Below are 24,015 nucleotides of genomic sequence, written 5' to 3'. Positions count from 1 at the left end.
TAGAAGGAATATATGTGGGGCATGGGAGGATTCATAGGGATACAAGGGCCAAGGTTATGGACAAGGTACATTGATGAAAAAGTCTCCCTAGAATGGGTGACTTGAAAATAAGTCGGTATTTCACAAGTGGGACAGAGGTTGAGAAGAGGGCACTCTAAGCAAAGGCAACAACCAGGACAAAAATATGAAGAAATAAAGATCCTGCTCTGTTTAAGGAGCTGTGATGTAGTCAGTATGGCAGAGCTAGAAGGCAAATGATACCAGCAGTCAGGATAAAAAGGTCACTACCACATCCCAGAGTTCCAGGCTGAGGATTTCCAACCACCCGGTAGGACCTAGCCATCCTATATAATAAAAGCCTAATATGCTAAGTGTCCAACCATTCGACCAGTTTCTGTGACACACACTGACCACCAGGGGCAGATGCTCTGATTGGTAGATTAACTTGCTGCTGGGGTCTGGCTGATCGGGATTGGGTGAGACAAGCCAGACATGCCCTGGGGCCCTCTTGGGGTCCCTCCCCAGCCCCAATCGTGCACTGGCAGGGCCCCTCGGCCTGGCCTGCACCCTCTTGCAATCCGGGACCTCTTGGGGGATGTTGGAGAGCCGGTTTTGGCCCGATCCCCGCAGGCCAAGACTAGGGACCCCACTGGTGCATGAATACATGCACCAGGCCTCTAGTTTTTAGTAAGTTCTCCCTAGCTTTTTTTTTTTAAGCAAGCTACTGTGTACGAGAGGCTTTATTTTCATGATGCCTTTTAATTGTTACTATAGCCCTACAAGATAGGTGGTTTTTTAAAAATATATTTTATTGATTTTTTACAGAGAGGAAGGGAGAGGAATAGAGTTGGAAACATCGATGAGAGAGAAACATCAATCAGCTGCCTCCTGCACACTCCCCACTGGGTATGTGCCCGCAACCAAGGTACATGCCCTTGACGGGAATCGAACCTGGGACCCTTCAGTCTGCAGGCCGACGCTCTATCCACTGAGCCAAACTGGTCAGGGCTAGATAGGTATTTTTATACTCACTTCATACAGAAAGCCTGAGAAGGTTAAGTAATTTGTTCCCAAGTACAAAATAATGACGGCTGGGACTCCAACCTGGCCCATCTGAACCCATATGTTATCACAGTTTTCAAACTTCTTTGATCACGATTTCACCCAGCAATACTCACAGGTCTATAATTGAAATAAAACAGTTCCATGACGCAGCATGATTTTCATTCTCTTCCCTTAAAAAAAAAGTCTGATTGCTATTTTTAAGGAGGAACACATGACCAGTAGTGCCAGTGCTGCTGATCAGCCATGTAGAATAGAGACGGAGAGTTTGCCTGTAGGTCGTTTGTGGCCTTGGAGAGCAGCACCCATGGGAGGAGAGTGGCAGACGTTGGACTGGAGATGGGAGAGAGACAGTAGAGACTTAACCCTTTGTAGGCCATTAGCGTCTATAGACACAGTGGGGATGGTTTCTGTTTTGGACGCGTGGCATTAACTGGTTAAGGATGTGTCTCGAGGAATTCTGCTTCACACAGGCTGGGGAATAGATAAGGCAGAAGCTGCAGTGTAAGTGTAGTCAAGAAAGATGTAAGTTTTATTTTATTTAATATGGGAGAACTCTCCCTATTTTTTGTAAGAATAAATAAAAAGCAAAGAGTTTGACATTCAAGTCCCTCATGATCTTAATTCTCCAATCGCAGTACCTATTGTTCTTCCATAGAAGTCTTTCCTAAAAGACTAACTCAGCTATACCAAATTATTAAATTTTTCCCAAAATGTTGGTTTTTCTTTCTTTTTTGTTTTTTCTTTTTACACACTATTTCTTTTCCTAAAATGCCCTTCCTTCTTCTTGCCTACTTGGCAAACTCATATTCAGTGTTGAAGACTTTGTTCAAACATCCTACATCTATAAAGACTTCCTTTTCACACCCAACATTTTATTATGAGTGAATTTTACAGCAAGCACCCCTATATCCACTATCTAGATTCTACCACTTAATATTTTCCTATACTTGCTTTACCATATATCTACTAGATGTTAAAGAGGGCTTTTCTTCTTGTCACCAGCAGATATTGTACCCATTTCTATTATTGAATTTCTATGTACTACAACTATTTGTATATCTGTCTATCCATTCTTTGAGACTGTGAACGCCTTGAAAGCTTCAATTGGTTTATGTATGCATGGCTCTAAGAATATAGATTGGCATAAACAAATTTACTGTAAGGGAGAATATGAAGTAAATAAATTCTAAACATATTTCTTATGAAAACTTCTCTTTACGTGATCTTAAAAAACAATAGCAGAAAAATAATGTTCCCCAATATACCTTTCCTTTATATGATGGGAGCCCTAGGGGCAACTGCTTCATCTAAACAGCCACAAAGGGGACATGCACTTTGCACCACTACTACAGTTGATAGAGGAGGAAACCAAAATGTTCCTTCTGTTTTGCGAGGAGAGCAGACAGATTTCTGTCTGCATTAGATGTCACACACATAAAAAGACCCTCCTGGAGACAACAAAAATTTATAGATACTATTGACGTGATAGGTTCTGACCTATTGTTATGTCTAGGAAGCCATCTTTTCAGGAAATAATGATCATGATATCTGTTCTTGAACAGAAAAGATGAGTTTAGCAGTATATAACAGATTTGCAGAGCAGAACGCGGGAGAGACTGGAAGGAAAAACAAATGGAGATTTCTTTCCATTCTGTTAAATGGAGTGACGGGGGACCAGAACACAAAACATTTTAAAAAACAAAAACAAACAGACAAACCAAAAAAGTCACTGTTGGAAATTAATGAACTTAATATGACCATAAGGAAAAACAGTACTGGCTGATAGGGTCCTTTTCAGACTATCGTGAAAATATTTTTTCTACATGTACCTTGTTCTCCAGATTATTAGACTCGAATATATCCCTACAGAAGAAGTTTTTTCTACAAAGTGTCCTCTTCATAACTGCCATTATGAACACCAACTGCCTATCATGACACAGCAACCAAGAAACATGAGGCTTGTGTCTGGAACAGTCCACTTGTGATTTCCTGCTAGACTTTCTCAATTCATAGGGTGATGAAATGGCCCAATGTTGCAATGAATTTATGGCTTTAGGTAAAAACCCAGGGCATCCAATACAGAAGTGGCCGAAGAGAGCGGCACTCAGCAGGAAGTTGTTCCTGCAAAGGAAATTGCAGTTTCTAAGATGAAGAGGAAGTCAAGAGAGAGAATTAGGTGTCTTAAAACTTGAGAAATACTGAATAGTCTCAAATATAGTTAAAACATTAAGTAGTATTTAGGTTAGCACTGATTATAAATTTGAAACTTTGCCAATGCAGGCTGGGGTAGAAGCTCACACACCAAAGTCAAATCATGTCAACAGTCCTTCCGTTAGGGGCTGCCTCTCTCCTCTATTCCTTGCAGAAACCTTTTTTTTTTGCAAAATATCTAATAGTGGCATCAATTTAAAGGGGTAGAGAAAAAACACTATCACTCATATGTAACTTCCTACATCCTATAGAATCGTGGTCAAATCTGTCTTAATTTTATGATGCCCTGCAATGTCCTTTATGGGGGATGGATTCATATACAAATCCATCCCCCAACAAGTTTCAAGTCTCTATATAATAAATGGCTAACTTCTAAAGTTTGCTTATTTCCATGCCCACAAAATATATTCTAGTTAAAGAAAACACATAATCAGTCAGTTCTCTGGCATTACATGATATAGCCCAAGCTATCATTTTTAGTTTAATGCAACTTTCATAATAAGGCCTAAGGAATCTCTGGTAGAAGTTGTTTCTATCACCTTCATCTAATGACATTAGAAACTTAATAGGAATTTATGATCCCACCTTTTTAATTTTTTTATCATGCCCAGAATTCTTTCCCTAATGCTTACAAATATTCACAGAACAGGCCTTTTCGACCATTAAACAGGAAACCGAGTACTGCATATATGTTTTTAGTCAATAGTAGGCTTTGTATATGTTTAACAGTGGTATAAACAAAAAGGAGAATATTAACAATTCTTCTTGGTGTATGGAAACCACTTTTCTCATTATATTAAGACACACAGCATGTTAACTTTTGCAAGACAATGTGAGGCACCAGGATCTGTTTTTCATTACTCAAATCTTGTCTTAATGGTCACTATTTTACTCTTAACAATCTGCCCTCAGGAGTGGGATTTCCCTGGCAAAATCTTCATTTTGACTTTTCAACTCCTGACTCTGTTAACAACCACTAATATCCATCATCCTACGATTTCTAATTTGGCTTTTGAGTTACTGTGTTATGATCTGCATCTTCTGTCCTTCCCTGTTTTTCTTCAGCTGCCTTTTTTTCACCAACTAGCACTTCATAAATCCTTACCTTCCTTCACTGAACAAATAGTTGCTGAATACCAAGTACTCTGTTGATGATGCCACTACAACATGAAGTAAGATTCAGGCTACTTATGGTAAGCGAATAATCTGTTACAACACAGTACACTAAGTGCTATGAAAAGATACTCTACTGTACCCTTCAACTGCTTGCTGTTCACAAACTTTGTATTAGTTTTCTATTGCTGTGTAACAAATACCACAAACTCAGTGGCTTATAGCCATACTCATTTAATAGCTCATACCTAGTTCCATAGGCTGGAAGGCTTGCACATTTTAACTGAATCCTCTGCTCAGGGTATCACAAAGCTGAAATCAAGGTATTCGCTGAGCTCAGTTCTCTAGAGGCTCTGGAGAAAAATCCGATGATAAGCTCATTCTTCTCGCTGGCAGAACTCAGTTCCTGAGATTTAATGACTGAGGTCTCCAGTTCCTTGCTGGCTGTTGGACAGAATCTGTTTTGAGCTCCCACATGCACCATATTCCTTGCTCTGTGACCCCTTCCAACTTTAAACCAGCAACAGCACATAAATCCTTCTCTTGTTCCAACTCTGACTTCCTCAGGCCCTGAACTCTAGATATAAATTTAAAGGGCATATGGATAGGTCAGGCCTATTGAGGGTCAACTCTGCTGAAAGTCCACTGTGCTATATAACAAAACCTAATCATAGGAATAAACTCCATCGGTGGCAGTTTCAGGTATTATGCAGGTACAACAGGGAGTAAGGATGTTGGGGGTCAATTTAGAATTTCATCTACCACAATTGATACAGAAAACAAAAAAACTTGGCATCAAAATGATACCTGTAATTTAACCTAGTTATGAGTAACTGGAAAGGAGCAAAGGGAAAGTCAAATAGTATAGGCATGCCATTTGTGCAGCTTTGCCAGGAAGCTGCATTTTAACATTCCCCAGAAAGCCACCAGACAGGGAGAGAAGAAACCCATGCCCAGTAAGGTCTAGGTGAAATAGGGAAGGTTCTTGCCAGTCAGTCACATCTAGAAACAGGTCATTGGCCAGAATAGGCGTAGCCACTGCGAAGGCGCGGAATTTGAGATATTTAATCTCCTAAACAAAGGCACTCTCACTCTAGGCCAGGGGTGGGCAACCTTTTTGTGAGCGCGTGCCAAAACCAGCAAAATCTCTGACTCAAAATTCTTCTGCGTGCCAACCCTAATTTTTTGAGAACATGTTACGCCTACTTGATATCTCTTAAGGTGTACATACGTGAAGAACCTTGAAGAAATAATAAAATCCATTCCAGCAACAAAAACACAGTATATGATGATGAAAATACATTTATTTTTTTAATGTATACATGTACACTGATAGTCCGACAGAAAACTTTATGACTCCGCTTGATATTATCAGTGGGACTTTTGCTGCTGCGTCACTGATGACAGATTTTATATCAGGTTTATATTTCGTGACCTTCAGAGATACGCATGAGCTACTACTTTCATCCGTCAGGCTACTCCTATTACGAGACTTAACAAAATTCATCACTGAGAACAAAGATTCACAAGCGTATATGGATGAAACCAAAACACTGGTCGGATCTAGGAAGGCAGGGAGAGTTAAGGCAGAGGCATAGAAATTGCTCTTCCCCTCTCTCATCAATCCATGTCTATGGTCTTTAAGATAACTTGTTATGTAAAATTATTTATTTATCTAAGATGCACCTACACTGAATTTATCTGAAAAATAAAAAAGTCGATATTAAGAAAAAACTGTAAATGGAAGATTATAAGAGAGGGTTTTGCGTGCCAGCAAAAGTTACTGGCGTGCCAGGGGTTGCCCACCCCTGCTCTAGGCTCTCTTATTTACTTGGGCTTGACTCCTGGCTTGCAGAGCTCTCACATTCCTGCATTCACCCACTTGGCCCAGAGCCATGTGGGCCCCACACACAATGCTAAACCAGACCCAGTTGCACATCTTCCAGGACTGGATTAAGTAAAATGTGACTTTGCAAACGTGGAGATGTAATTCCACACAAATAAAGATCACTCATCCTCCCATGCGAGTCTCAGAAAACTCTTTTTCTCGAGATATAAGGACCCCACTCCCACTAGCAACGGAGAAAGACCATCCACACATTTCTCTGATAGCAAAAATAATACTTGGCATCAAGAAAGAATTTTATGGCATTAATTACAAATAGGGCACTTGGGTTTTCTCTATATAAGAATTTTATTTTTCAATCCTGACATTGCAATAACCAAAAAATTTCAGACTACTCTCAAATTTATGCCTCCCGCCCTTTTATCCTTAATCTACTCATTTTTACAAATGACTAAAACACATTTAGATTTGAATAGCTCACTCAACCTCACATGATACAACTGAACTAATGACATTCACCTTCAGAGGTATCCCTTTCTCGAATCACCAGGCAGTCAGCACTCCAGAATCTCAGCTTTAGCATGATTATTTTATTTTTACCTCTATGATCTCTTTGACATCAAACTGAAATATCAATAAATCTTAACTCACCCTCCTCTTCATTCTCCAGCATACTTTGTGTCTAGAACAGGATCATTAGAAACAACTGGTGTCCTCACCTGACCTGCCTGCCACTTTCTTCTTTCTGTCCATGCGCACACTAGCCCCATCCCTCACATGCCTACCAATAAACACCAATACTGCACTCGGTCACTGATATCCGAACTCCTCACCCCAGCACTCAAGGCCAACACTCAGCTCTTCCCTGGGCCCCACACTCATACTTCAAACCCCATCATTCAATTCCACACTGAGGCAGGAGAGTAAGAAGTCGGGAACATTCCCTGACAAATGGAATGGAGAAACTGAGACAGACAGCTGATTCAAACTGGCCCCACCCAGAACCCTGACACACCCCTATCTCTCCCTTGCACAACCACTCCCTGGAGCATTAAGCCCTCAGGACAATAGGGTTTGATCAGCATAATCTTAGGAACAAAGTCTCAGGTTTGCTGACCACAGAGATAATTTCCCTCAAACTAGAGATAACATCTAGCCTTAGTTGTTTCAGCTGCAGGCCCAGAAAAGCAGCAAAACCAGATGAAGCCACTCCATGGCGGACATCAGGACCAAATGCAAAGACTAATGACTCCCTACCCTAGCATCAACCAATCAGCAGAGACCACGACTCTGAAAGACTACATCTGGAAGCTGATGAATATTATATTAAGATCCTCCCGGGACCTCTTCAGAAAACAGATTAAAAAATCCTTAAGGCACAGGACCCAGTGGACCAGCTCTCTCTCCAGAGCACAATGGCCCTGTCCCTGCCTTCTTTCCGTAGGAGAATATCCTTTGCTTGCTTTCTCTTAAGCTCCCACGGCCCTTCTTCTGCCTCTGTAACTTGTTTCTTTAGTCCATGCAGCCCAGTTGGCTCACTTCTTTAGCCTTTGTGGCTTTTTTTTCCCAAAGGCTAAATAAACTTCTTCCTGGTTCTGAGTTCTTTCTCAGCCAAATACAAGAACCGAGGTCTAACACTGCCACTAACAATGCCACACTATCAGCTATTTAGGCACCTCACCTTTCCAGTCCCAGCCTTGGGCCTCTGCTGAGCTGCTCTCTCAGTCACACACACCCTAGCCTTGAATGGTCAAGCTCCACAAAGGTTTTTCTATTCACTCTCATCCCACAATCTGCTTCAAGGTCCTCTGTACCAATACCACCTGATGTTATCCTTATCTTGCCCCTAACCGCCTCTGCTTGCCTGCCTCATCACCCTTAACTGCTCACCTGCCTGCCTCATCATCCTTAACCACTCTGCTTGCCTGCCTGATCACCCCTAACCACTCGCCTTCCTGCCTGCTCACCCCTAACCACTCGCCTGCCTGCCTGATTGCCCCTAACCACTCTGCCTACCTGCCTGATCACCCCTAACTGCTCACCTGCCTACCTGATCACCCCTAACCGTCTTTGCCTTGCCCCCGCCACAGCGGCTTCATCCAGAAGGACATCTGGAATGACATCCGGAAGGTCATTCAGCTGTCCGGTCTAATTAGCATATTATGCCTTTATTATTATAGATTAACTGAAGAATAATACTTTTACCAGTATAGGGGCAATAACTGAACACAGAGAGCTTATTCCCCCTTCTCCATGTTCTCTTTTGAAACAATGATCCAAGTGTATTTAAAACAGATTCCTAACTTCAAATGAATGCAGTAGACTTTACAGGCACATCAGCGGTCTTCCTTTATGTCCCCAAAATAGCTTGCAGAACTTTGTTGGAAGAGAGTGATTTTCCTTTCACTCACTAGAGCAAGAAAGCGGGATGGGAGGGAGAGGGAGGGGGAGGGGGAAGAAACAAGAAACTGGGGGTGGGGAGGGAGAGGAGAGAGAATGACCGCCTAGAAAGCAAGCTGGCAGGGTGCTGCCAAGCCCTCTTGACTAAACATGAGCTCTGTGACCCCTACACTGAAATGCAGCACAGGGCATGTTTCTGCTCTTCTGAAAGTGGTTGTGCTTTTAAAGTATCATTTCAGTAACATACATGTCTATTATGCTTCCAAACATGAGCATGGAAAGTAGCTTCTTCCTTCAGAGTTCACTACCGGAGGCTGGAGCAGTGGATGTGAAAAGAAGGGAAACCAAGAAATGGAAGAATCTGAAATATTCTTCTACCTAAATAAACGACAACAACTATCATTTCTATGCCTCTGAATCCCTTCAGAGATATTTTTGCCACATGAATTAGCCACACCCCTCACAAACGCACTGCTTTGTCAGATCACTTGACAGAAGGGGATATGTAAACCTGAAGGTGGAACAGGATTTTGTTAAGAGCTTTAATCTAGCATATGAGTGATCCTGGCCAGAAAAAGAGAACACAGACGAAAATGGTGGAAAGGGCCTGAATTCTCCCAGTACTGTTTTATTTTTCAGGCTGTATAGATTTATGGGTGTATATTAATTTTTCTTTACATTTTTGTATACCTAATTTATTTCACTTAAAAAAAAGAGAGAGAGAAACACAGAAAGTATATTCTAGAAGTAGTAGAAATCTGATATGACTGACATGGAAAGATGTGCGGTCAAAGAGCAATGGGAGGAAATGCTTGTGATGGGGTTAAGCCTCTGCACTATGCAGAGTGAGATGTGCTCCAGGCAGCCTTGCAGACCACAGGGCACAGAGGAAGACCTAGCAATCAGACTCCCATGGTAACGGGTGGTTTTGACTGCACATCAAGATCACCCTGGGTCTTTAAAAATGATACAAGTGATCGTCAGCACCATACAAGACAGGCAGGCCAGCTCACCTCAGAGCCTCTCAGGCACAGCCCCACAGGCCTCTACCATGCCAACCTCATGGGAGCATGCACTACTACCTGCCCTGCTGTGTGAACATACATGCACACACACACATGCACACACTCATCCTGCACTGCCCCCACAGCACTCAACTTCCACATCTATTGGGCTTAGTAGCTATGCTCACACTGCTACACCGGCCAACATGCTCGTCAATTCACTCTGGCTACTCCAAGACCTTGACCTGAGATTGTCGAGAAGCCTGTGAGGCATGTAGCACTTATGGCTAGGCAACTGCACCAAAGGGCAGTCTAGGAGCAGCTGTGTCCCTGATGACTGAGGATTCCTGCTCTCTCTGACCATGTTAAGGCAATTAAATAAAACCTGGCCTCAGGCTAGTGTTCCTGCCCTTACCTGAGCTCACGGGCTCTGAGGTCCTAATCAGCCCCTAACATGCAGCTCCAAGGCCACTCTCCTAGACATTCCTGCTCCTCAGTATCATTCGCTATCTCAACAACTCTCAAATCACAGAATCACCTGCAGAGCTTATTAAAACAAGGATGACTTGGCCCCACCTCCAGAGTTTGATTTGGAGGTCTGCAGCAGGCCCAAGAACTTGCATTTCTAACAAGTTCCCAGGAAGTGCTACTATTTCTGATTGATCCCTTCTCCAAGGAACCTCCCTTGGAGAATCACTGCTCTGTGTAGAACTCACATCTGAATATTAAGCTTTGATTCCTGTCGGCCTAACACAGACTTATCCAGTTCAAACTTATAACCTCTCCTGGGATAACAGCCTCCCCAAATAAGGACAGGGGACTGTAAGCAGGCCCATTCTGGGATCCAGAGTATGTTCATCAGATCCAAAAACCACGATCAAGGTACGCTCATCTTGTTTCCTCCTTACTAATAGATGGATGGAAGGAACGCACTACACACCAAGCTCAATTATTAATAAAATTAGAGGCCCAATGCATGAAATTTGTGCACGGGAAGGGGGGTCCCCTCAGCCCAGCCTGCACCCTCTCCAATCCGGGATCCCTCGGGGGATATCTGACTGCCGGTTTAGGCCCGATCCTGGGGATTGGACCTAAACCGGCAGTCAGACATCCCTCTCACGATCCTGGACCGCTGGCTCCTAATTGCTCACCTGCCTGCCTGCCTGGTTGCCCCTAACTGTCCCCCTGCCGGCCTGATCGCCCCTCACTGCCTCTGCGTGCCGGCCTGATCGCCCCTAACTGCCCCCTCCCTGCTGACCTGGTTGCTCCTAACTGCCCCCCCCCCCACTGGCCTGATCACCCCTTACTGTCCCCCTGCCGACCTGGTCACCCCCAACTGACCTCCTCTGCTGGCCTGGTCTCCCCTAACTGCCCCCCCCCCCCTGGCCTGGTTGCCCCAACTGACCACCTCTGCTGGCCTGGTCACCCCCAACTGCCCCCCCCCCCCCCCCCCCCCGCTGGCCTGGTCGCCCCACCCAGCCTGCTTGTTCAATCATTTGGTCATCCCGCACTAACCCCCCTATCGGCCTGGTTGTTAACATCTCAGCCATCTTGTGAGGGCATGAGGATTAATTTGCATATTACCTCTTTATTATGTAGGACTAGAGGCCAGGTGCACAAAAATTTGTGCACTTGGAGGGGGGTAGGGGGGTCTCCCAGCCTGACCTGTGCCCTCTCACAGTTTGGGACCCCTTGGGAGATAACAACCTGCTGGCTTAGGCCTGCTCCCGGGTGGCAGAGGGCAGGCCCAATCCCTAAGTGCAGCCCCTGGTCAGGCTCAGAGCAGGGTCGATTGGGGAGTTGGGGCGCCGCCCCGTCATGCACAGAGCAGGGTGGATCAGGGGGTTGGGGCGCTGCACCCTGTCACACTCAGGGCAGGGCCAATGGGGAGGTTATGGCTCTACCCTGTCACACACAGAGCAAGGCCCATGGAGGGGGGTTGGGGCACCACCCTCTATCACCCACAGAGCAGAACCGATCAGGGGGTTGGGGCGCCACCACTGTCACACTCGGGGCAGGGCCGATGGAGAGGTTATGGCTCTACCCTTTCACACACAGAGCAGGGCCCGTGGGGGGGGTGGGGGGGTTGGGGCGCCGCACCCTGTCACACACAGAGCAGGGCCGATCAGGAGGTTGGCGTGCTGCACCCTGTCAAACACAGAGCCACAGGGCAATTAGGGATTGGGGAGCTCCCCCCTATCAGGCACAGAGCAGGGCTGATCAGGGGGTTGGGGCGCCTTCCCCTGTCACAAACAGAGCAGGGCAGATAGGGAGGTTGTGCCCTCCGCCCCCCCCGTCACACACAGAGCCGCAGGGCGATCAGGGGGGGTTTGGGCGCTGCCCCCTGTCACACTGATCCAGGTGCCAGGAGCCTCGCTGCTCCGCTGATCTCGGTGCTGGGAGGCATATTATCCTTTTACTACATAGAATAGAGGCCTGGTGCACAGGTGGGGGCTGGCTGGTTTGCCCTGAAGGGTGTCCTGGATCAGGGTGGGGGTCCCCACTGGGGTGCCTGGCCAGTCTGGGTGAGGGGCTGAGGGCTGTTTTCCTGAAGTGAGTGACTGAAGCTCCGAACCGCTCCTTGTTTTCTTTTCTTTTTTTTTTTTTATTCCGGGCCAGCTTTAGCTCTGAGGCCTTGCTGCTGAAAACATTGATACAATGTTTCGGTCCGGCTGGATTTCAGTCCAGCTGGTTTCTGGGCTTTTGTTTACCTTCTTATTTGCAACATAGTACATAGTTGCTGAGAGTTGCAACTGAGAGGCCTGCAAGTGAGGCAGGGAACGTTGGAGTCCGCAGCAAGCAAGCCTCATGCTCGCTTCAGTGCCTGGCTGCCGGCTGCCATCTTGGCTGACAGTTAATTTGCATATACTCACTGATTAGCCAATGAAAAGGGTAGCGGTCGTATGCCAATTACCATGTTTCTCTTTTATTAGTGTAGATGATTTATTGACATGACAAATTCATACAGTACTTTACCATTTACAAAAAACTTTCATCCTCACATGGTCGTACTTGAACTTGACAACAAACTGTAATAGATACTACTCTCTCCATTTTAGGAATGAAAAACTGAAGTCAGAGAGCTTAAGAACCTACTCGAGGTTACAATACTAGTATTTTGGGTACCTCCTTTTATGTAATTAATACATTTATCAGTTGTATATTTTTATGTTTCATCAGTATCATTTATCGCTTATTTTTTATTTTATTTTTTTATTATCACTTATTTTTAATATTAAAAAGTACGATAGCATTTAAGCAAATACGTGAAATAATGTGATCACTATAAACACTAAATCAATGTTGGTTGAATCAGAGTCTTAACCTATCATGAATGCGAACAGCACCAAAGCTACTGTTTGCAATTCCAAAAACAATTCTGATCCTTAAAAGCACAGGATACAGCGTGGCAACCAGGGGACAAGTTTTTGTTTTTATTTTTGGCCCTACAGAGATTTTTTTCCCTAAAAGACAGGGGCTTTTTATTACAATCACAATACAATGACCAGTGCTAAATATTTGTTTATTGACTTTTAGAGAGAGAGTGGAAGAGAGAGGAGAGGAAGAGGAAGAGTGAATAATATAAGCCGGGGCTGGTTTGGCTCAGTGGATAGAGCGTCGGCCTGCGGACTCAAGGGTCCCAGGTTCGATTCCAGTCAAGGGCATGTACCTTGGTTGCGGGCACATCCCCAGTGAGGAGTGTGCAGGAGGCGGCTGATCGATGTCTCTCTCTCATCGATGTTTCTGACTCTCTATCCCTCTCCCTTCCTCTCTGTAAAAAAATCAATAAAATATATTAAAAAAAAAAAAGTGAATAATATAAAATAGAAATGTACTAAAAATTTGTAAAAGTAAAAGGGTCTGAGACTTCTATGACTCATTCTCATCACATATGTCTATGAAATCCCAGTCACACTATAGTTAGTTTCTTAAAATGAAAATAAATTATATAAAAATGTTAACTCTAATTACCTCCAGCTAAACAGAAATTTTATTGTGACTGACTTAACACTGCAGAGAAAATTCTGTAAGATATGTGTGTATGGCTGTGGGTGTATATGTATCCTACATTTTAACTTCTTCAATGTAAATATCCATGGGCAGGACTGAAACACATAAAAAGAAACATGTTCTATGAAAACAAAACCTTTAGATTTTTCCCACTAACGTAATATTAAGGGTCAGATAGCGCTCTTGAACTGAGAAACAAATTCTTGTTAAACAATCTAAGCCAATGAATGCCATTCCATGTTTAGCAACAACTACTAAAAGATGTGAACTTATTTAATCATTTTTCTATTCATAAGACTAGTATGGGGTAGGTATAGGGAGAGCTTAGCCTCACGTCTTAATTTTAAATTGAGAAAATCTATGTTAGGTCCTGTCTCCTGCCACATATGAAAATAACACAAATTCAGGAGTGAGTATACATTGTAAACCTGTCACTTTTGGCATACAGTTATTTGGGGGGGTGGGTGGAGGGGGTTGAATAGATTCTCAATATTTTATTTAAAATTAAAAGAATAAAATGGTCTGCCGAAGTCCAATTTACTGTTAGTGGATTTCATAATGATGGCAACTCTTAATAGGTTAGAGAACAAAGACTGTCAGAATAAAATATGTGTAAGCCTCTGGTATTTTAATGACTAACTACTCATAAATCCCCTAAAACTACAGTTAAATATATCTATCTAGATCAGCGGTTCTCAACCTGTGGGTCACGACCCCTTTGGGGATCGAATTACCCTTTCACAGGGGTTGCCGAAGACCATCGGAAAACACATATATAATTACATATTGTTTTTGTGATTAATCACTATGCTTTAATTATGTTCAATTTGTGACAATGAAAATACATCCTGCATATCAGATACTTACATTACGATTCATAACAGTAGCAAAATCACAGTTATGAAGTAGCAACGAAAATAATTTTATGGTTGAAGGTCATCACAACATGAGGAACTGTATTAAAGGGTCGCGGCATTAGAAAGGTTGAGAACCACTGATCTAGATAGATAGATGTGTGTGTGTGTGTGTGTGTGTTTTCAAACCTCAGTTCTAGAACGTCTCCCATCTTGAACAATTCAGTTCTCAACCAAGTTGTTCACAGAAAACATGTCTTGGTTGTCGAACAAAACTTCAGTTCTTGACCTGACCAGCCTTTCATGCTGATACCTGTATGACAGTCACGCATCTCTCAGGGGACAAGGAGACAATGTTCGAGTATATGAGTCGGTTTACGATAAACCTCATGTTGTTAACATCTCAGGAAATTGTGCTGTGAATATTTTCCTATTTTGCTTCTGTTGCTGCTATTTATTTATTTTACCCCACTCCCCGTGACTTCTCCCCACACCCACACCCCAGAGGGACTCCCAGCACCCACACCCACCCTGTGCAAGGCCCTCCTGCCCCTTTGGCAGGGCCTGCTGGCCCCATCCCACCCCTCCTCTGTCAGAGGGGCTGGATGTGGCATCAGGTCGGTGGCCCCATGAGGAGGTCTATTGCTGCTCATTATTAAATACGTACAGCAAGTTACCACGGGTCCTAAGAAGGTTAGCGAGATGAAAAAGAAAGTTGTGAGAACAACACAGGGGTCTGGAACAGATTAATTCAATTTACATTATTTCTAATGGGGAAAAATGATTGCATTTTCGAACAAATCGCTTCTTAAACAGCCTTCTAGAACAAATTAAGTGCAAGAACTGAGGTTCCACTATATGTATATGTGTGTGTGTATATATATATTCACACACACACACACACACACACACACGTATTATTTTTTATTGATTTCAGAGAAGAAGGGAGAGATAGAAACACCAATAATGAGAATCATTGATTGGCTGCCTCCTGACCACCCCCTACTGAGGATCGAGCCCAAATCCCAGGCATGTGACCTCCTGGTTCATAAGCCTATGCTCAACCTCTAAGCCACACTGGCCAGGCTATATTTTAGAATTTTATTAAATATACTGGGTGACATTGATTAAAGTTATATGGGTTTCAAGTGTACAATTCTATAATATATCATCTGTGTATTGCGTTGTGTGTTCACCACCCAAAGTCAAATCTCCTTTCATCACCTTATATTTGACTCCTTTTCCCTTTACTACCTCCCCCACTCCTCTTTCCCTCTGGTAACAACCACCATACTCTTATTTGTATCTATTACTTTTTGTTTATTTATCTTATTTGGGTTTGTTGCTTTCAGTTTTATATCCCACATGAGTGAAATATATGGTTCTTGTCTTTTTCTGTCTGACTTATTTCACTTAGCATGATATTCTCAAGATCCATCCATGTTGTCACAAATAGTAGTATTTCATCTTTTCTTATAGCTGAGTAGTATTCTATGTATAAATGTCATCTTCATCCAATCATGTATCAAGGGACACTTCAATTGCTCCATGTCTTAGACATCGTGAATAAAAGCATTTGCATATTTAATACTCTCTAATATAATTTACTGACCTGCATGAAGCTTTAAAATACAACATGATCAAGACAGAAGAGATCTCCTTTCCTTCTTTTCTCCTTAATTTTTTCTCTTCCACTTTTTTTCAGAACTCCAAATTCTAGACTTTGAATTTTTCTTATAAGTAAAAAAACAAAACAAAAAACTAAAGCAAATATTTATGAAAATTAGTTTGAGATTCATTCAGCTTTCCTCATAAAAGTTTCAGCTCAATAAAAAGAACCAGAAATTTTAATGGTAAGGAAAATAAATGCTATCTTGTTCCATCATACCACATTTTTTTTTTTAAAAAGCAACCCATATCCAAAGCAAAATAAGGAAGTAAAAATAAGATAAATAAAAGAGGTTTGACTTAAGTAAATTTCCTCCTTCCATAGCCTTCCTACACCTCTCCACTCTGTCCTTTTTTCAGGTAGATATCCTTTGGCCTAATGGGGTATCTTGAAACACTACAAGATATACACTGAGCAGATCAGAATGCTAACAGACTCTCCCAGAGGCAAGATAAACACATCAAGTTCTAACAGGTAGCTAGGGAGTGGGCGTTAAGAAGTAGAAATATGGGGAAATCATTTTCTCTCCCTCAGATCCAAATACCAAAATGCTCCAGGCCCAGAAATTTGGATGGAATAATCTAAGAAAAGATGAACAAGAAGCAAGCTAGCACAGAAAGTTTAATGTGTTCCTTTATAAGCCTAGTTAATAAATTAACACTCTTTCCCCTAGTCCTTAATTTCCTACTTATTCAAGAATTGAAACTTTTTGCATGAGTACTCAAACTGACAAGCAGAATACAAGAAAATTCTTCTTCTCTTATGAACTAATTCAAAGATTCCATTCGATGTCCTCATCTACCCTTTACCAGCGGAATAATGCTGGGCAGGTTTTTAATTTGAAAAACAGACAAGTTATCCATAGGCCACATAAAGACAGTAATACCCATTTCAACAGGGTCACTGTGGAAACTGAAAGAGAAAATGCGTTCTGTAGCACTCCCACGTATTAGGTAGGAACCCACAAAATAGCAGCTGTCATTACTGTACTAAAAACTGAAGTTTAGCATCCAAACTTTTCTAGGGCTTTATGTATATAAAAGTAGGTTTACTGTTGTTCTCGTGGAAAATAATGCAATAATTAATAACCTTTATTGGTCTTACTTTAGGTATCATATGCAACCCCTCCCTGCCTCTGCCCACTACAAATGTGTTGTCTGTTCAATGTTTTTCATTAAAATATTTTCTGAAAATATACATTATATAGATCATACCCATATATTCAACCCAAGGGACACATTAGCTTTGTTAGTGAGCAGTCGAATTAAAATTTCACTATCATATAAAATCCTGGTAATAGGTTTTCAAATGACCAATTCATGTGATCATGAATGCTTATTACATACTCATTTCTTAGTAAAGAATCTTTCTCCACTTGATTTTTCTCAGTTGAAATTTTTGATTATATCATGATGCATATTTTGTTAAGTGTTCTCAACCACTTAAGTGAAAGCTTCAGTCCAGACGGACACTCTGAGGAAGCTGTCACTGAAGTTAAGCTCCCACAACAGCAATTTTGATCCCTTAACTTTGTCCTGTCACCCACATTACAGGTGTCAAACTGTCTGATAAAAGTTGAGAAATTTAAGGAAATAAACATAGAATCAAAAATATAATTTCACCAGTTCTATTTTCATGACAATTGAATGTTTAGTTATATTCGATTATGCTTTCACCATACATAAAGGTATTTAATTCATGAGTAGATGAGTTTTTGCCACCAGTTTTTTAAAAAATCCCCGCCACTATCCATCTGCATGTGTTGTCTCTACTTTACTCATTCATTCATTCACTCGCACATTCATAATAATCCTGGCCCTGAAGAAATCTGCAGTCTCGTTGGGGAGAAAGGCATATAAGGCAATGATTACTGGGAGATATGACAAAGAGCACTATGGAAGCAGAGAGTGCTATGATGACATAACACCCAAAATCCAACTTTCAACTAACAATTAAAATATGCCTCTTGAGGAAAGAGAAAAGCAGAAGTATACTCCTTCCAGCGTTTAACATTCTAAGGTTTTCTGAGAAATTCATGCATATTCAATCTATATTAAAAATATGTAATATTGTTTAGAGGTCCTTGGAAGTGCAATAAATGAGTATTTTTGCCAAAGGAAGATTTAAGGGATTAAAAAAAAAGTTTTTTCCATGCAAACTTTGTTTCAAGCCCAGCCAAAGTAAAACACAGAGAAAAATGCCCCAAAGGAAGTTTACATTATAGCTTTTTTATATAAGCATCTATAAAAACATATGTTTGTGATTTATTTGTTTTATTTATTTTTTATGATATAAAACAGGTTCACAGATCTAAATGCTCCATCCCCAGAAATCTGACCTGTGACTATTACCCATTTAATTGATCAGGTTGTAAGAACATGCTGAGCAGCTAAGACCAAGGCATCCTGCCAGATTCTAGAAAGGCATAAATGAATAAGAAATACAGTGATTAATCATGAAAAGTAAACAGTACCAGACATTAGCCTAAATCACATATTCCAAGAGACACTAAGGCAAGCCTTTTTAAAACCTTCATCATTAGAACACAAACTTAATCACCTTGGTTACATACTGCACTGCATAAGAAACAAAAGGTTATTTCTTGGGGGTCTAGTCATCTAGTTAGTTAGAAGGTAAGATACATTTGTTCACTCACACATATGCAAATTAAATATTTTTTAGAAAAAGTTGTTTATGTATAATATTCAGGCGAAACTGGTGTGAACCTTAGCTTTCTGTGTACTTACTGCATTTTGAATAAACAGAGTCAATGCATTTCTGTGACTGAGAAAGAAAGATGGTAAAAAAGAAAAATGAGACCAAGAAAGAACCATTCATTCCAATGAAAAAAGGAATGAATACAATATTTAAAGATGGAGACAGGTATATATAGGTCTATATCCTTCTAACACTGTGTTTTTCTTACTTTAAAGCCACATTTTGCAATTTTTAATTTACATACCTGACTGAGAAAAGTACTGAATATGTGTTTCCTTTAGCAGTACAGAGTACTATCTTAAATGAGACTGCAGAGGCCATGTGGTGCCTACTTATACACTCATCTGGCATGGTTAGGAGAGCTGTGGGAATTCACCAACTCAATAATGGAAAGTCAGTTAACAGAAAGAAAGGTGATATCAGTATTAAAGCATTGTTTGTATGTGAAGCCTTAAAAGTATCAATAATCTTCTTTTAAAACAACTAATTCTCCAGACCCACCTAACACACAGACAAGAGGAGCATTCCCCACTCTGTTCAGAATCCACACTGAAACTTATCCGAATGAGCTTGACCCTGGTTGGCAGGAAGCCAGCAATCTTCGTCACCGAATGACTTAACAGAACACTGTGTTCTTGGCACAAGCACAAAAAAGGTGTTGAAATCTACACTAAAAAAATCTCAGCTTACATCTTAAATCCATTTTTAAATGTAATGATAAAAGATACTTACATATGATAAGTGATTTTTAGTGTTTGGTATATTTATTTCAGATAATTTTCATTAATCCTTACTGCAAATAGAGTCCAGTTGGGTCCCTTTCAATACTTCCTGAACAATCACTGGAACCCTTCCCCAAATACAATGAATCCAGGCTCTGGCCATTCTCCTGTACCTCCTCCTCTAACGATATACCCGAGAAATTCCAGAACACCCTGAGCTGGCATTTTAGAGACAGCAAGTAAAGCCAGAAATAATGTACCGACTCACTTCCATAGGAAGCCATGGAGGAAAACAGGGGCCACAGCTCAGTTCTCTCAGGCAATGCAGTAAGAACAGGTAAAAGGTAGTAAATTTACATCACTAGCCACACAGGTTATGTTAATTAATCTGCAAAGTAAAATGCAAACAAGAAGGCAGGTAAGAGGGAATTTGGCCAAGAGTCTATACCAGCCGTGGGCAAACTACAGCCCGGGCTGAATCCGGCCCGTTTGAAATGAATAAAACTAAAAAAAAAAAGACCGTACCCTTTTGTGTAATGATGTTTACTTTGAATTTATATTAGTTCACACAAACACTCCATCCATGCTTTTGTTCCGGCCCTCCAGTCGAGTTTAAGAACCCATTGTGGCCCTCGAGTCAAAAAGTTTGCCCACCCCTGGTCTATACAATTTTTTTCAGAGAAAGTATTAGTCTTTTGCTTTCGTTTTTGCCATCCTCCTTTTATTCTACTCCAAAATGCCATCCTTGGTATAACATTAGTCCATCCTCACCATTCGCTGAAACAGTTTTTCTCTTTAGCCTTACGGTCCTCAGCCACTTTTCCAGTTACTTGAGTCAGCACCTTTTCTTCAAACCCTTCCATAAAGTAGTATCGTTTACCACATTCTGTATTCCAACTTGGGTTCCTCCAACCACCTGATTTATTTAAATGTGTACAGAGTAAGATTCACTCTTTGGGGGTACAGTTCTATACGTTGCAACAAATGCAAAAAGTTGTGTCTCCATTGCCACAATACAGAGCTCCCTTATCCTAAAAACTCACATCGCCCCTTTGTAGTTAATCCTGTAGCCCAACCATTGTCAACCACTGTTTTACCATCATGACAGAATTGTAACATACTTGGTCCTGTCTTCTTTCACTTAGCAAAAGGAATTTAAGATTTATCCACATTGTGGCATGGAGTGTGTTTTCTTTTTGTTATGTACTGAGAGTATTTCATTGTGTGAATACATCCATTCAACAGCTGAAGGACATCTGGGTTAATTCCGGTTTGGGGAGGCTATGAGCAAGGCTGCTATGAAATCTCAAGCTCAAGTTTTTATGAGAACCTACATTTTCAGTTTACCTGGCTAAGTACTTAGAATTGAGACTGTTGGATTGTACGGTTAAGTATGTCCTTAACACTTGTGTGTATGTTTATTTTATTGAAATATATTTAACATATAACATTGTATAAATTTAAAATACACGTTACTTTGCTATCTATATATATAAAAAGCCAGTGTCTGTGATGACCAGGAAGACCAAATGACTGGTCACCATGAGGTGCATTGAGCACCTCTCAGTCCCTCCCCCGTGGCCCACAGGCTCCAATCGCAGCAAGGCAGGCGGCAGGTGGGCGGGGCAAGCAGCAGTGGGCGGCTGGGCGGTGCTGTGAGCATGGCGGGGCAGCAGGCAGGTGGGCAGCAAACGCGGCAACAGCACCGCGTGGGTGGGCTGTGAACAAGGCAGGGTACCTCGCACAATTTTGCACACTGGGCCTCTAGTATTTATAAATTGTCATATAATTGCCACTGTAGCAACAGCACTTCTATGTTAGGTTGTTTTATCCAAAAAATAATTGCCAGGATCAATGTTGAGAACCTTCTTCCCTATGTTTTCTTCAAGAAGTTTTATGGTATTGGGTCTTTGATCCATTCTGCATTCATTTTTGTGAGTGGCATAAGTTATGGGTCCAATTTCATGTTTTTGCATGTGGTTACCCACTTTCCCCAGCACCATTTGTGAAATAGACAATCCTTTTCCAAAAGGTGTTCTTGGCTCCATTGTTGAATATTAGTTGACTGTATAAGTGGGAATTTATTTCTGGGCTTTCTATTCTGTTTTATTGGTGTCTGCCTATTTTTATGCTAATATAGTGTTTTAAGCACTATATAATCACTGTACAGTTTGAAATCATGAAGTGTGGCACCTCTGGCTTTGTTCTTCCATATTAGGACTGCTTTGACTATTTGAGATCTCTAGTGGTTCATCAAAATTTCAGGATTTTTTTTTCTATTTCTGTGAAGAATGCCAATACACATTTGATAGGGGTTGTGTTGCATCCATAAATGGCTTTGGGTAGTATTGACATTTTCACAATATTAATTTTTCTGATTCCTGAACTTGCGATATCCTTCCATTTGTTTGTGCCTTTGTTGATTTCTTTGAACAAAGTCCTGTCATTTTTTGTTGTACAGTTCTTTCATTCCCTTGGCTCAATTTATTCCTACATCTTTTATTGTTTTTGATGCTGTTTTAAATGAGATGGTTTTATTTCTTTTGAAGGTGTTTTATTATTAGTGTATAGAAATTCAACTGACTTCCGTATGTTGATTTTATATCCCTTACTGAACCAACTTTACTGAATTTGTTGATCAGTTACAATTTTTTTAATGGAGTCTTTGTGAATTTCTATATACAAAATCCTATCATCTGCAAATAATGAGAATTTCACTTCTTCCATTTCGATTTGGATACCTTTTATTTTCTTGCCTTGCCTAATTACTCTAGCTAAGACTTCCAATATCACATCGAATAACATTGGTAACAGTGGGTGTTTTGTCTTTTTCCTAATTTTAGAAGAAAAGCTTTCCATTTTTGACTATACAATATTAGCTGTGGGTTTGTCGTATATAGCCTTTATGATGTTGAAGTATGTTCCTTTTGAGGGTTTTCATCATGAAAAAATATTGTATTTAGTGAAAAGTTTTTTTTTTCAACTATTAAAATGACCAGGTGATTTTTGTCCTTCATTCTATTAGTGTAATGTATCACATTTACTCATTTGTGTATGTCAAACCACCCTTCCATCCCAGGAATAAATCCAACTTGCTCATGGTATATAATCCTTTTAATGTGTTCTTCAATTTGGTTTCTTAATATTTGGTTGAGAATTTTTGCATCTATGCTTATGAGAGACTGGTTTATAATTTCTTTTCCTTATAGTGTCCTTATCTGGCGTGGTATCAAGGTAATGCTGATCTCGTGTGCGTGGAAGTATTCCTTCCTCTACAAAATCTAGCAAGAGTTTAAGAAGGTTTGGCCCTAATTCTACCAAACACTAATTCAGCGGTTCTCAACCTTCTGGTCCTTTAAATACAGTTCCTTATGTTGTGACCCAACCATAAAATTATTTTCGTTACTACTTCATAACTGTAATGTTGCTACTGTTATGAATCGTAACGTAAATATCTGATACGCAGGATGGTCTTAGGTGACCCCTGTGAAAGGGTCGTTCGACCGCCAAAGGGGTCTCGAACCACAGGTTGAGAACCGCTGCACTAATTAATATTTGGCTGAATTAACCAGTGAAGCCATCTGGCCCTGGGGTTTTGGGGATTGGTTAGTTTTTTATTATTGACCGAATCTTACTTGTTATTGGTCTATTCAGATTTTCTATTTCTTCCTGATTCAGTCTAGGTAGGCTGTGTGTTCCTAGGAATTTATCAATTTCTTCTAGGTTATCTTTTTTGTTATGTAATAGTCCTGTTTTGCCTGATACACAGATGACTAGTCAACTTTCTCTTTATTCCTATTTGCATGGAGTATCTTTTTCTATCCCTTCACTTTGAGCCCGTGTGTTTCTTTAGAGCTGAAATGCATCTCTTGAAGGCAACAAATATAGTTCTTTTTTATCCATCCAGCTACTCTGCTTCATCTAACTGGTAAATTTAATCTATTTACATTTAGAGTGATTGCTGATATGTAAGGCCTTACTACTGCTATCTTACTGTTTGCTTTCTGGTTTGTGTTTTTTTACAATTTTGTTTTCTGTTGTTTTGTTTACAAATACATTTTTATCTTTAATCATTTTGTGGAGTAGGGTATGTACATAGCTATATAAACAGAGACTGGAGCAGATGTCCATATTCCATTTGTGTAGATTTTTATACTTGGATTCTAAAACTGAGAACAATAAGATTAAATGCAAATTTAGAAGTAAAAAAAAAGTCCAGTTTGTCTTCTTGCAATGTTGAACAAAAAAACCTAGCAGCACATAAAAAACTTTTACAAAATGTTTCAGCATTCTTTTCTCCTTTCCCATAAAAAAACAAACAAAAATAAAGTGTAGCACCCATAAATATGGCAAGAAAATAGCCATTCTTATTCTTTATCTTATTATTCCTTTCTTATAACAA

General features: G+C 40.9%; 1 protein-coding gene across 3 annotated transcripts in view; it reads right to left on the bottom strand.

Moving 5' to 3' along the window:
• SPIDR (scaffold protein involved in DNA repair) overlaps window positions 1-24,015 on the bottom strand; it is a 289,161-nt gene that overhangs the window by 224,913 nt on the left and 40,233 nt on the right. The window contains exon 1 of one of the 3 annotated variants that reach the window (XM_070391896.1): window positions 19,882-19,924. The exons of the other annotated variants lie outside the window; for them this stretch is intronic. Within the exon in view, the coding sequence (XP_070247997.1) occupies window positions 19,882-19,887 (6 nt within the window). The 5' untranslated portion in view covers window positions 19,888-19,924. Of the gene's footprint in view, window positions 1-19,881; window positions 19,925-24,015 lie in introns of those variants that run through there. 3 annotated transcript variants of the gene reach the window in all.

This window comes from Myotis yumanensis, unplaced genomic scaffold, assembly GCF_028538775.1.
Source record: "Myotis yumanensis isolate MYYU_CA2020_CCGP unplaced genomic scaffold, mMyoYum1.0.hap1 SCAF_15, whole genome shotgun sequence".
Classification (NCBI taxonomy): Eukaryota; Metazoa; Chordata; class Mammalia; order Chiroptera; family Vespertilionidae; genus Myotis; species Myotis yumanensis.
Note: the sequence above shows the minus strand (reverse complement) of the source record. Positions and strands in the feature narration are given on the sequence as shown.